General features: G+C 40.3%; 1 protein-coding gene across 1 annotated transcript; it reads right to left on the reverse strand.

Moving 5' to 3' along the window:
- Positions 1-317: 317 nt before the first annotated feature.
- Positions 318-1,247, reverse strand: LOC127527596 (olfactory receptor 1468-like). Its single transcript, XM_051926703.1, has one exon. The coding sequence runs from the start codon at positions 1,245-1,247 to the stop codon at positions 318-320; it is 930 nt and encodes a 309-aa protein (XP_051782663.1).
- Between the last annotated feature and the right edge of the window lie 13,275 nt (positions 1,248-14,522).

A 14,522-nucleotide genomic window follows, 5' to 3' on the forward strand; every position in this document is an offset into this window, starting at 1 on the left:
AGCAATGCATGCAGTTTTGGTCACTAGAAGCTGCAGCAAAACCTCCTGATATGGCCTCCTACAGGCATTGTATGGTTTGAGTATAATATTCCTGATTTTACTTGCTACATTTTTTATTAAATAACATTTGTTTTTGCCTTTTCAACTGGCCCTATGCATTCTCTGGACGTAAAATTGAAAAAGTACTCTTTGATCATCATCAGCGGTGAACTGTCTAACCACCAATCTGTAATAACAGCACTGTTAAAATCTGAAAAAATTTTTACTAAATCTAAATATAAGATAATTAATCCCCCTTATTTCAACTTTCTAGGAATTTACCTTTTGAATGTAAATAGTCCATGAATTCCTTTTTTTATTTCTTTATTCCTAAAACTATAGATAATGGGGTTCATCATAGGCGGTAGTACATTTCCAAGAATATACATAACATTGTAAGTTTCTGTGGTCATCTTCACTCCTGCACTAGGCAATATAAAAACCAATGTAACTGGACCATAAAAGAGTCCGACCACAAGCAGGTGGGTGGCACAAGTGTTGAAAATCTTACTTTTCCCACCTTCTGAAGAAATCCTCACGGCTTCCATAGTAATACGAGTATAGGAGATGAGAATTAACGTCATTGGGAAGACACCGGTGATAACCACAGAAGCCGACATGGATGAAAAGTATTTAGGATCTTCATTACATGATATACGGACCATTGTACTATAGTCACAGAAACAGAAAGGAATGATATTGGTGCGACAAAAAGAAAGCTCACCAATAAAAATGAGGATAGGAGAGATGAAAATTGCGCCACAAATATTTGACACTAAGATACCCATGCCAATTTTTTTATTGGTAATGATTGAAGCGTATTGCAAAGGGTAAATAACAGCTATGTAGCGATCAACGGCCATAAAAGCTAGAAGGAAGGACTCCATCTCCTGAACGTGACCAATTAGAAACATCTGCAATACACAGGCTGCATAAGAAACCACTGGAGAGCCGAGCAGAAGGACAGACAGCATCTTTGGGATGAGAATTGAGCTGTTTGCTATGTCTATCACTGCCAAGGTGCCAATGTAAATGTACATTGGAGCATGGAGTTGAGGTTTTAGGATTATGACCACAATCACCAGAAGATTTCCAAACATGGATAAGAAGTAGATGAATGTGAGAACAGAAATTGTAATGGTCTTCTGGTTTGATTCAATGGCACATTGCAGTATAAATTCTGAGACGATGATGGTGGTATTACTCATCTTTGTAGACTCTAGAATATAATAAAACCAAAATTCATTACATCCATCATATAACCGTTTTGACTTGTAATGATATATGAATAATAGAAGACAGTAAATACTGAATTCACAATTAACAGTACATTATGCACACCAACAATGTCTACCACAAAAATATGAATGATAAGAAAGTAATCAATCTACATATTGAAGAATCTATTACCATTTCATTATCTAAAGATTCATTTCAGTCTTCTTCATAAAGGTTTAAGATGCTTGTAACTTATTTAGCTACCGGGCTAAGATCAAAGGAATTGTTATTTGTTAAAGGTTTTAAGAACTCCTTGATGAAGCATTTACCTCCACTTCAGAACAAACTCTCTTCAGTTGCTTTTGTCAAAACAAATATTAAAATCAATCTCTTGATCTTCACAGCTACAACCGTTCCTATGTGTTCTCTCTGTAGATTTATCGAGTCAAGTCAACTTGGGGAGCATGCACTGGTACAGTGCGTTGCCGCATCCACTACACAACAAAACAACTTGGGATCCCAGTTTGCAACTCCCCAGGCAGACACGTGGTCCAGTCCCACTCTCCGGAAATGACCTTCTATCTGCCGCAGCCAGGTGTTACGTGGGCGACCCCTTGGCCTGGTCCAGCCACTCAGGTCCCCAACAATGAGGATCTTACAAGCCAGATCACCCTCAGGGAAACGCGCCACATGGCCGTAGTGCCGTAACTGACGCTCCCTCACAATGCAGGTAATGTGCCACATTCAGGACTCCATGAGAAACCTCTCATTCGACACAAAGTCAAACCAACGGTACCCAACGATTTTCTGGAGAGACACAGTACCAAAGGAGTCCAGTCTTCGTCCATTTGCATAGATATTGGGAGCACCACACACCCCTTTCCAGTGACCTCATGACCCCCCATGCTCTCCCAATCCATCTACTGACTTCATAGGAAGAGTCACCAGAGACATGAATGTCACTGCCAAGGTCAGTTAACCTCGTGACAAGGTTGACACTCCCTATGCAAACAGACACACTGCTGATGGCTTTGCCCAAGAGGTCATTAAAGGCCTGGATTTGGTTTTTATCAGGACACTCACAAGCCCAGACACTCAGACTCCTCACTCAGTCTCTCGAGCGCCTTGATCAGAACCTCCATTGACTCTGCGAAGATCTTTGTTCACCAACAGTGCTCCAAAGCCGCTGGACCCCACGACCTTGCCCAACGCCCAGTAAATACAAGCATTGAGCAGAGTAGGAGCAAGAACACACCTCTGATGAACCCCAGAATGAATTGGGAAAAACACAGAGGTCCTGCCTCCACTCTGCACAGTACTCACAGTACGAGTGTACAGGCTGGCCATTATATCCAGCAACCTCGATGGAATCCCGTGAACCCTCAGGATGTCCCACAGTGCAGCTCGGTCAAGTGACTCGAATGCTTTGTGAAAATTGACAAAGGCTGCAAAGAAACTCTGTCAATATTCGCGTTTGTGCTCCATGAGAACACTCAGTGCCAGGATGCGGTCGATGGTAGACTTCTTAGGCATAAAACCAGACTGTTCCGGTTGCTGGTAGGTGAGCAAGTGATCACGGATCATATTGAAGACGACCTTAGCAAGGACCTTACCTGGTGCCGAGAGCAGTGTTATCCCCATGTAGTTGCTGCAATCCAGGCAATCACCCTTCCCTTTCCACATGGGGACGACAAGTCCCGTTTTCCAGTCAGTTGGAATGATGCCAGTCTCCCAGATGGAAGCAAAGATTGCTTGCAATGCCAGGAGGACAGCCTTACCGCCTGCCCGGAGAAGTTCATACCGGATACCACAGATCCCTGCAGCCTTTCCCCCACTCAGCTGGTTCACCATCAGTGCAATCTCAGTGAGATTGGGTGGTTCACAGCTAATTGGAGGATCAGCCTCAAGAACCGGGAACCCAGAGATATTCAACGTCCTAGATGGAAGATCATCTTTGAACAACTGTTCATAGTAGCCAGCCAAGCGGGTCACAATTGTAGTGTCATCCATAACGACCGTTCCATCAACTGCCCTGACTGTGACTCTCCGAGGAACAGATTCAGATGTGCGTAATGCTTCGATTCCTCTGTAAGCAGGACGTGGGTCACTAGACAACAGATGGTGTGTCACTTCCTCACAGATTCCTCTAACAAATGCCTCCTTATCTGCCTTCAGAGCCCTCGTAGCTGTCCTTCTCAGTTCCCAATACTGACCAGAGTTGCCATTGAGCCGTGCACTGCGACTCCTCTCGGTGATATCCAGGATGCCCTGCGAGATGAAACACCTCCTTCTGGGAACACCAGTAACACCAACACAACCCTCAGCAACCTTCAGGGTCTTGTCACAGAAGGTCTCCCACATCACATTAGGATCGTCTGTCGTACCCAAATCTGAAAGTTCCTCACACAAACTGCGTTACAAACAGCCTGGTCTTGGAGTCTGGCCAAGTCCAGGCTCATTTTCCTGGTAGGTGGTAACCTACTGGACCTAAGATGGATCCTAAGAGTAGCAACAACAAGTCTGTGGTCAGAATTCACAAACTGGGCACTTCTGTAGACGCTGCAGTTTTGCAAGAGCCTCCAGCGTCTGCCCACAAGGATGTGATCGATCTTCTTCACTGCCCCACCAGTATTGGAGTACCAAGTCCAACGATGCGGTTCCGGGCGCTGGAACCAGGATCCAGTGATTCGCAGCCCCTGACCTTTTGCAAAGTCAAGGAACATGGAGCCACTTTCATCACGGTCACCAGACCCATTGGGACTGAGACAATCCTCATAGCCAGCCCTGTCAGTGCCAGTGGCTGCATTGAAGTCACCCATGACCAGAGGAGTGTCAATTCGTGGACACTCATCAACCACCGAGGGAAGCTGCGAATAAAATGTCTCCATCGCCAAGACATCACTCACTCACTTCATTGGAGCATACACTGAGACAACAGACAAGGCACCCAGGGAGTGCCGTAATCTGAGTCTCATAATACGCTCGTTGAAAGGAGTGACATTGGACACCATCGGAAGAAGCCAATCCGCTACAGCAACAGCTACTCCCCAAGTATGACAAAATCAGACCGACAGACTAATAAAAGGTGTATCCACCTACAGAGATCTGGCCATTCCCCAGTCTGCGCACCTCACAGAGTAAAAATTTGTACTAAAAATAATGGCCACTGTATATCTTCGAAAGTGATAAAGAAGAGCTAGTAGTGTTCCAGGGCACACCTACTGTCTTTGAAAGAGTGCCAAAAGACGATTATGTAGCTAAGCCCTGCATAGTGTTAATATTCCATATTTGGGTTGTTTTAATGTAATTTCTATGTGTTAGCAGGTATATGTTAATGTAGTTTTTGTGTAATCATGAACCTTATAAAAATCTCTGTAAGACAAAGAAAATCTGCATAGCTGCATCTGCTGCATTGACTAAGAAAGGCCGGTGTGCTCTGAGCCCTTTATATATCTTGGATATATTGTAATACACTGTTGTAGTCTGAATAACCTTTGTGTACAGTAGATGATGATCTGGTGCAATTCCCTAACAAACCATCTTATCCTTTGGCCCTTGGACAATTACAGGTTAGTGTGACCCAAGTAACCATCTTCTGGCTCTAATTTTGTTGTACTGCCAGTTTGTCTTAAAGTCTCAAAACCAACCAAACTAGTGGGGTCCTTGTGCTCACGTGCAATGTCTGAAAGGAGACTGGCAAAATGTTGTGATGCTTTAGAGATATTATGGCATCTTTAAGCAGTATTATTACATGTATTTTGGGAGCCAAGTCACATGAAGGTAGCAAGGTGAGGTCTACACGTGATAAAGTACCTGCAGAGAGTGAGTGAGACTGCACAAGGAAGTCATCTCACTCCTTCTATTTTTAAAAAACAGGATTAGCCGTGATATTATTCTTCTTGTTGATTGAAATTTTTGCATTGTTTTTTGCCTTTATATTACTCCACCATATAAACTTGAGATGATGTACTGTCATTTATTTTCTGTAAGACGAGGGCCCACTGTAGCTGTTTTTAGTCAAACTGAAATGTAGAAGGCAAAGTGAAGAGAACCCATTGATCTTCCCCACATGCTGTTAAGTGTTACTGTTATTTGTTGAACTGTGCTCCCCCTTTTTTCTTGTCATTTATTAACACACCAGTCAGTCACGTCCCACACTCACAGTGGTGTTATAAATGTCTATGAAACTCACGTAAAGCATAATAAACATTTAAATACAATAACAGCCCATATGTCTCACGTAGGCACCCCTTTATCTCTTGTTTCAGTCACATCCGAAAATGTATCTTTAAGGTATATAAAACCCCAGGGTCTGATTAGTTGTGGTACGCAGGAATTTGAACCTCTGTGTACGCACTTCTCTTTGCCTCGATCCGACCGTGGAAATCACTTGGCTTGTAAGTGTCTTTTAAAGCTTCATTGTTTAATGTACTCTCTGCTATGTATTGCTTTGTAAATCATTATGTGTTGTCTTTTGTTTGACATCTGCATATGCCTTCATGTTTCTTTTGTATATATTTAAATTTACAACAAGGTACGTCCAGTAAAAGCCTTCAAGAAAGCTCACCCTTATCATTTTTATGTGGATGTGACGAGTTGTTTTAGCTATCTGTGGCCGTGTTGAATTGTAATATATTTTCGGGGCGATCTGGACACTCAGGGCTCACTTCATGAATTGAGACAGGCTTTATGTGCTCTGCAATTGTTTTCTATGCTGTGCAATAAAGTCTTAAATTCTGACTGCCTTTCTGACGACGCTTGTTTTTTCTGAGATTTCTCCACAACAGCTCCAGGTGGGTGCAGGTGCATGTGAAAACGTGCATGCACCGCTCTGAGGCTGACTGGGGTGTTTGGCGAATCGCATATTCATGGGCAAACGTTGGCAGGTCAGTCAAATGCTGTGTTTACACCTTTGAATCAGTGATTGCAGCACCTGCGCCCGGATATATAATAATATGAAAGGAAGTCTGCGAGAGCAAGCTGGAGAGGCAGAGGCAGGAGCCATGGCAGGTGGTCAGAAGTGAGCCTCAGAGAGTGGAAGGTCACTCCTACTGAGCAGTGCACAGAGCAGGAACGACCCATGTGCTCAGAGTAGGCCTCTGCAGATGCCGGGAAGGCATTGGGAGTTGGAGCAGGGCTTACATAGTCTCCTGTGTAAAGCTGAGGAATTCCAGTGAGGAACACAAGCCAGAATGTGATGGTTGACTGCACCTGTCAGCAGGCGTCTCGTTGTGCTGCAAGGCCCTTACACAATAAGCAGAGGAGACGTCATTGTAGAGTGGTACACCGGGGCAGAGGGTTTTAAGAGTATCCATCCATCCATTATTTAACCCTCTATATCCTAACTATAGGGTCACGGGGGTCTGCTAGAGCCAATACCAACCAACACCGTGCGCAAGGCAGGAAACAAACCCCGGGCAGGGCACGCACACACACACTGGGGACAATTTAGGATCGCCAATGCACCTAACCTGCAAGTCTTTGGACTGTGGGAGGAAACCAGAGCACCCGGAGGAAACCCACGAAGACACGGGGAGAACATGCAAACTACATTCAGGGATGACCCGGGAAGCGAACTGCGAGGCAGCAGCGCTACCCACTGCACCACCGTGCCACCCTTATTCTAAAATAGTAAGAATAAAAGCAGCTTACTTCTCAAAACAGAGTCATTTGGAATCGAGCTCGTGACCCTTTGATTAGCAGTCGGCAGTTCTTACCATTACACCACCAAAGCAATCACAGTGACAATGTGTCAATGTCGCACCCTAACGCGGGTTCTTATTCTGCAGTTATATTCTTGAATAAAAGCGCACTTGTTTTGTTATACTTGCACCTTTTGTGAAAGTGCTTATTTGATATTTGGACTTCAGGCTTCATACATTATATGCTTCCTGTCTACTTGTTGTCAATTATTACTAAAACATAAAAAACGTTTCTGTTTTAACGATGTGTTTACATAGATTGTTGTAGACACGGAACACATATGAAATGCATGTGTTCCAAATAACAATATAGTATTTACTCGATACAACTCTAAGCAACTGACACACAGGTAAACTGACTTGAGCTGAGAAAACTTTGTGCGGCAGTGGGGCTGATGGGATAGCAGGCTGCTTGCTGCTTATCGACACATTGAAAAGACAAAAGTCGCTGACGGAGAGGTGCGAAGGGATTTAAGGTGGGGTGGAGTTACGTGTTTTTTCATAGGCTTTGGCAATTTTAGTGTTAAAAGCATGTAACGCTCCTTACAATCAAGTCTAACTTAACAAAACTAAACTCAATTCCAAAATGTACCCTTTACTATATGCTCACGTTATGATGACTGCCTCTTAATTGGAAAAGCAATATTTCAGACAATTCTGCCAATCCAGTATTCTCAAATAATTCAGTAGTACAAAATGTAGAAAGGAGAACTTGATGACAAATACAGAACCCATTAAGTGCAATGGAGGGAAAAGAATTAATGGGGAAGAAAAATGATGCTGAAAAAAATTTTGAAGGGTGAAAAAAAACATTAGACGGCAGGAAAAAAAACTGATGGGATTCAAAAATAAATAAATAAACAAAATAATTTGATACAGTTTTGCGTTGTCCCATGAAACATTCTCATTCCCTCGATATTACAAGAAGTAGGCAAGCTGACTGAGCCACAGCACATAAACACACTCACAGAATTTGCTGTGAGAATTTACTAAGGCCGTGTCGTCAGCGCTGCCACACTTGGTCATTCCACGTATACATTGCGTCAGTCTGCAGTGTGGCACAATCACAAGACTGGCCAACTGACACATAGCACGTGAACTCATCTGCTGTGAGAATGACCGATATTGTGATAGTCACTAACACTGTGCCCTGCTGCATATTGTTTCTTCCTCCCATCAAAAAATACTTTTCTCACATTTTTTCCATCAAAATGTTTTCCTCCTGTTTATTTATTTTTTATTTTATCAATTTTCATTTCATAAACTCCCCCATGTTGCTGAAGGGGTTCCATAAATCTTAAGTACAAACACAGAAACAAAGATTAATGAAATAGGCTGAACTTTCTTAGTATTTTAAGTATTGCTTATTAAATACATTTGTAAAGATACCTTGGAGATGTTTCCTGCAGTTCCTGGTATTTTTGCAGAGTCTGGTTAATTCTTGTTCATCTTTTTAATTTCAATGCCAATTCTAATTTTTTTGTGCTTTCTTGGCTTTTTCTTCTCAAATATTATAATTTAAGGCACACACAAGAAAACTGCTATAAGGCATTTTCTATTTCTAGTAATCAAAGTATACACAAAGCAGGAAAGCCCAAGATGTACTAGATGTTTCTTTGTCCTGCGTTCTGGCATAGCTCTTTTATTGGGCGATGAGTACATAGGAGACACCGTTCTATTTAAAATTATTTTCTCCAGTGACTTCTTCTTAATTAATGACTCAGGGATTTATGCTAACAATGCATTTTTTCTTTTTTAAAACACAACTGTTTTTTTAACAACGGAGCATTCAAATTGTAGTTATTTGCCATCCTAATTGTATTTCTGAACAGCTGTATGTCACATATGTTGTTTATCCTTCATATGTGTCACTTAATTTAAAATCTACACTGGAGCACAAAAGACTCCGCACACACAAACTGAAAGATTGCAAGAAATAAAGTGAATAACACAATTGTGAAAAGGTTCATATTGTCTGTATTATTCCATTAATTGACATGTTTGTGAATATTATAAAATAATCATCTTTTAATTCTTACGATATCCTGATGGGCGTTAAATATTTAATTCAATTTAGCAATCTTCTACTAAGAGGGATGAGAGTGCTGGCACAAGTCCTCACAGGTGGCGCAGTGGTAGTGCTGCTGCTTTGCAGTAAGGAGACTGTGGAAGATTGTGGGTTCGGTTCCTCCCTGTGTGGATAGCGCTTTGAGTACTGAGAAAAGCGCTATATAAATGTAATGAATTATTATTATTTATTAAGTCTTATAAATATGAAGTGCAGCTACTGTACTTATAGTTAGTGTGCACCTTTCTAGATAAAAGACTAAACAGCCGATACACCTGGAAAAGCAGAAAGAAAATTGTAATGGTGAAAATAATAAAATCTTAAAAACCAAAATAAAAAATATTAAATTATCCCCAAGTAACAAGCATAAGTTTTTTTTTTACATTCTACTAAAAACACAGCAAATCCCATTTTGTAATTTGTGAATTGACATCAAAACATACAAAGTAGGAAATGACACTGAGACTCCAATTAAAAGGAAAACCTACAGGCTCTGCAGCCCCCAGGACCAAACGTGAGGACCCCAATAACCAATCAATCAAATCTGAAAGTCTTTGCAGTGTGGAAGAAAATTAGCAGTTTGCACAAAATTCGGAACTGATGCATTAATGGGTAAACCTGCATCCTGTTAGTTAGCTAGCAGTTGATCGGGTTTATTCCATCTCTCATCTTTCACCTCCAATAATTGTTTTTAGCAAATTTAAGAAATATTGTTGAGAGGCTCTCCACACCAAAAGCATTGAAACAGTACAAATATTATAAAAGTGTAGTGGAAAAAGTCTGTTATGATTACCTATGTAAGTTTGACTTTCCTTTGGCAGTATGTTAACACAATAATCTATCTTTTAATTTAACGATGGCTTGCTACCTTTTAACAAATGTTAGTATATTGTGAAATAGAATAAACTAGCTGTTCTATCCATTTAAGATGGGCTGAACTCTAAGTAATCAACGTAGACATCAGCGTTAACGTTCGCAGTGCACAATCTACTGGAATGTATTTCATAATGCATGTAGTAATAAAATGTATTCCATTTGTCATTCCAACAGGTGGCACATCACAAACGTTTGCATTAATAAAATGCATCTCTACAGACATTTGTGTTAATCGCCATCAATGACAATGATAAATACAATACATCTGTCTCTGTTAGATTCCAGTTATATTGGGAAAAGGATGCTAAGGACAGAGCTGCCAGGCAAGAGGAAAAGAGGAAGACCTAAGAGAAGGTTTTTGGATGTGATGAGAGAGGACATGCAGGTGATGGTGTAACCAAGCAAGATGACAAGGACAGGAAGAAATGGAAAAAGATGATCTGCTGTGGTGACCCCTAATGGAAGCAGCCAAAGAAGAAGAAGAATAACCATATTCTATGGGATTCATAAAAGCAGTGGTAATGTTATTACCTTAAATATTTCTGATGTGCCATCTGTTGGAATGACAAATTCAATGCATATGTCTCTGTTACATGCCATTTGCTATGGGATTCATAAAAGCAGTTGTAATGTTTGTGATATGACATCTGTTGGAATGACAATTGCAATATAATGATAACAATTTATTACTCCAAATATTTGTGCTGTACCATCGATTGGTTGTAATCTTACCACTTCAAATGTTTGTGGAATGATAAATGCACTGCATGTGTCTCTGTGATATGCCATTTGCTGTGGGATTTATAAAAAACAACATTAATCTTACTACTTTAACACTAGAATTACCAGAGCCTACGAAAAAACTCGTATATCCGGCCCACCTTAAATCGCTTCTTAAATCCATTCACACCTCTCCGCCAGCATCCTTTGTCCTCTAAATGTGCTGATAAAAGACAAGCTGCCAGCAGCCAGCTATTCCATCCCCCCACCGACTTAGAACATGACCGAAGTTTTCCCAGCTCACGCCTTGATTGATTATGTGGGAGTACAGTGGAAATAACAGATCATTATTCTAAAGTAATCTGTGTAAACACATTGTTAAAACAGAAACTTTGTCATATTTTAGTAATAAATGTCACAAAATGTAGTAGGCATAAACTATAGAATGTGTAAAGCCCGAGTTCCAAAGATCAAATAAACACTTTCACAAAAGCTTTGAAGACAGTACAACAGCCTCTGTGGCATACTGCGTTAAGATTTGCCTCTTAAAGCAAAACAGTTCTGCCGCCTCTCAGACCTGAGTTTGATTCCCCGCTAGGGATAAAATGTTGCTTTTTTTTTTTTTTTTTTTTTAACCTCAAACGGACATAAAATTTATAAATTGGTATGCACTGTCAGTTAATGAGATCGTTATATTTTCATGTGGGATGCTCCTTTTAAAATATTTTTTTAACAATTGAGACTGCAATTAACAGGAACAACTGTCCTTATAACTGTTATTTTTAAGATCCATAACACACAGACAGACGAGCACTGTGTAATAGAGAGACAGATAGGCAGAGATATATAAATAAACAGGGAAGGCACATGTACTGAAAGAAGAAAAAAGATCAACGTGCGTTGTTCCTGTAGCACTGAATGAGCTCACGCGCTCTAACATCACCCCTCCACCCCAATCTGACTCTCTAAGTAAGATCGGGGGAGGGGTGATGTTAGCGCGCCTGCGCTTATTCAGTGCAGCTGGGACAACGCACATGTTGTTCTTTTTTTCTTTCAGTACACGTGGCTTCCCTGTTTATTTCTATATCTAGTGACTTCTCTGCCTGTCTGTCTCTCTATTACGCAGTGCTCTGTCTGTCTGTGTGTTATGGATCTTAAAAATAAGTTATAAGGACAGTTGTTCCTGTTAATTGCAGTCTCAATTGTTAAAAAAATATTTTAAAAGGAGCATCCCACATGAAAATATAACGATCTCAGTAACTGACAGTGCATACCAATTTATAAATTTTATGTCCGTTTGAGGTTAAAAAAAAAAAAAAAAAAGCAACATTTTATCCCTAGCGGGGAATCAAACTCAGGTCTGAGGGGCAGCAGAACTGTTTTGCTGTAAGAGGCAAATCTTAACGTGCTACGCCACAGAGGCTGTTGAATCATTCTTGAAGCTTTTGTGAAAGTGTTTATTTGATCTTTGGAACTCGGGCTTTACACATTCTATAGTTTATGCCTACTACATTTTGTAACATTTATTACTAAAATATGACAAAGTTTCTGTTTTAACAATGTGTTTACACAGATTACTTTAGAATAATGATCTGTTATTTCCACTGTAAAACTCCACTTCACTCCCACATAATCAATCAAGGCGTGAGCTGGGAAAACTTCGCTCATGTTCTAAGTCGGTGGGGGGATGGAATAGCCGGCTGCTGGCAGCTTGTCTTTTATCAGCACATTTAGAGGACAAAGGATGCTGGCGGAGAGGTGTGAATGGATTTAAGAAGCGATTTAAGGTGGGCCGGATATACGAGTTTTTTCGTAGGCTCTGGTAATTCTAGTGTTAAATGCTTCAGTGTATGTTTCTGTTATATGCCATTTGCTGTGGGATTTGTGAAAGCGGTGGTAATGTCTGTGATGTGCCATCTGTTGGAATGACATTTGCAAAGCATTTTATTACTACAAACATTTGTGATATGCTGTCTATTGGAATGACAGAGAAATAGTAACTGGTTGGACACACAGATACACAGATATATCCTTTTATTAAGGTGGACTAGGTAAATTAGCTATAATCTTACAAATTAACCCTATGTGTTCTATGTTTACCTGATATTTATCTTTGTATTGTTTCAAAATACTTTTTTTCATGTATATGAATATTTAAGTGTCTACTGTGTAACATGTGAATGTACAGGATTATTAACCTGGGGCACGTACCATTGAGAAAGGATGTATTACGGTGTTTTACATCAGTACAGACTCACAAGTTAACTCCAAGATGAGTATTTGCCCTTTCAAAAGCTGATTTTCATGCCTATTCATTTTTCTGTAAACATTTTTCTTTGTAATATATTTCTCTTGGATGTCTGTCATTGCTGAAGAACAGTTTTACTATTTGATTACTATTTGATTGCACTTGTTTCTTTTTTTGTCATGTGTAAATAAAGAACTACTGTTTTTCTGCACCATCTACTGTTTTGGGTTCTCTTATTCACTGGTTTAGTTGGTTACAACTACAGATGCCCAGGGACTATGTAAGGGTTCAACAGCACAAGATATCACAACTATGTATAATAGAAATAAGAGGGTGGCTGAACAAAGTGATGTAAACAACTCACAATATATTAATATCAAGGACCTCACCTTTGCTTTCTAAACAGCTTCAGTCATTTTTGCAATGCTGCCAAACAAGCCCTAAACTGAATCTAATGGGATACTGCTCCATCCTTTAACACTTGAATTACCACAGCCTACAAAAAAACTCGTAATTCTGGCCCACCTTAAATCCCTTTGCACCTCTCCATCATCATCTTTTGTCTTGTAAATGTGTCGATAATCACAAGCAGCCTGCTTTCCCATCCGCTCACCCACCGCCGCAGTTCAATTCACAAAGGACGTTCTCAGTGCTCAGTGTTTATCTTGGAGTGAAGTGCTGGAGTTGTAAAGGGTAAATAATACATCGTCATTTGGAATATATACATTTCATGTCTGTTCCGTGTCTACAACAATCTATGTAAACACATCGTTAAAACAGAAATGTTTTTCATGTTTTAGTAATAATTGACAAAATGTAGACACGAAGTGTATAATGTGTGAAGTCCAAATATCAAATAAACACTCTCACAAAAGGTGCAAGTATAATGCGACAGCTTAGTCACTTCACTATTCTATAATGAAGTATTATATATACAGTATATAGTGATAATAACTGAGACCAGACATCGTGAAAAAGGTTTGGGGCAGCCACCCATATAATGTCCCTGGCTGCAAAAGGCTTTTAGAGTAGAACACAGTTGTTCGTTTGACTGAATCCAAGATAGAACTGACTCATTGATGTTAAGACGGTGGCTTTAAAGGCCTGTATGGGAAGTGACGTCCTCGAAGGGAATGGAACCGAAACTAATGTCTTCTGAGGCACCAGAACCTGGCAGGATTTCTCAGAGAAGGTCTGCAGGGAACTGAAAAAGACAGTCAGTGCACCCCACCGCCCCCTGGTCGGATGTGGTATTACTGTTACTTAAGCCCTTTAAGCCGCCTCCTACTCGCACGTGGCTGACATTACATATATATATATATATATATATATATATATATATATATATATATATATATATATATAAAATGGGGGACTCGAAATGAGTCATAAATTAATGTTGGCTGTATTTAATTGGAGGAGGTGGTAAAATTCTGCATACTAAGAGTCAGATGACATTATGTATTAGATGAGGTAATGGCAATCAGAAAATATGTAAAAAAAGATGAATTGTTTAATTGATTGCTCACTCCATTTGTACATTTGTGCATCTAACCCTGTTGGTTGATTGGTGAATTACAACCTGTCCCTCCCTAACCCCGCCCAGACTTCCACCCTTTCCACCTGATTGATTCGGCTTTGTGTCAAGAGC

The sequence above is a fragment of the Erpetoichthys calabaricus genome, chromosome 4, assembly GCF_900747795.2.
Source record: "Erpetoichthys calabaricus chromosome 4, fErpCal1.3, whole genome shotgun sequence".
Taxonomy (NCBI): domain Eukaryota; kingdom Metazoa; phylum Chordata; class Cladistia; order Polypteriformes; family Polypteridae; genus Erpetoichthys; species Erpetoichthys calabaricus.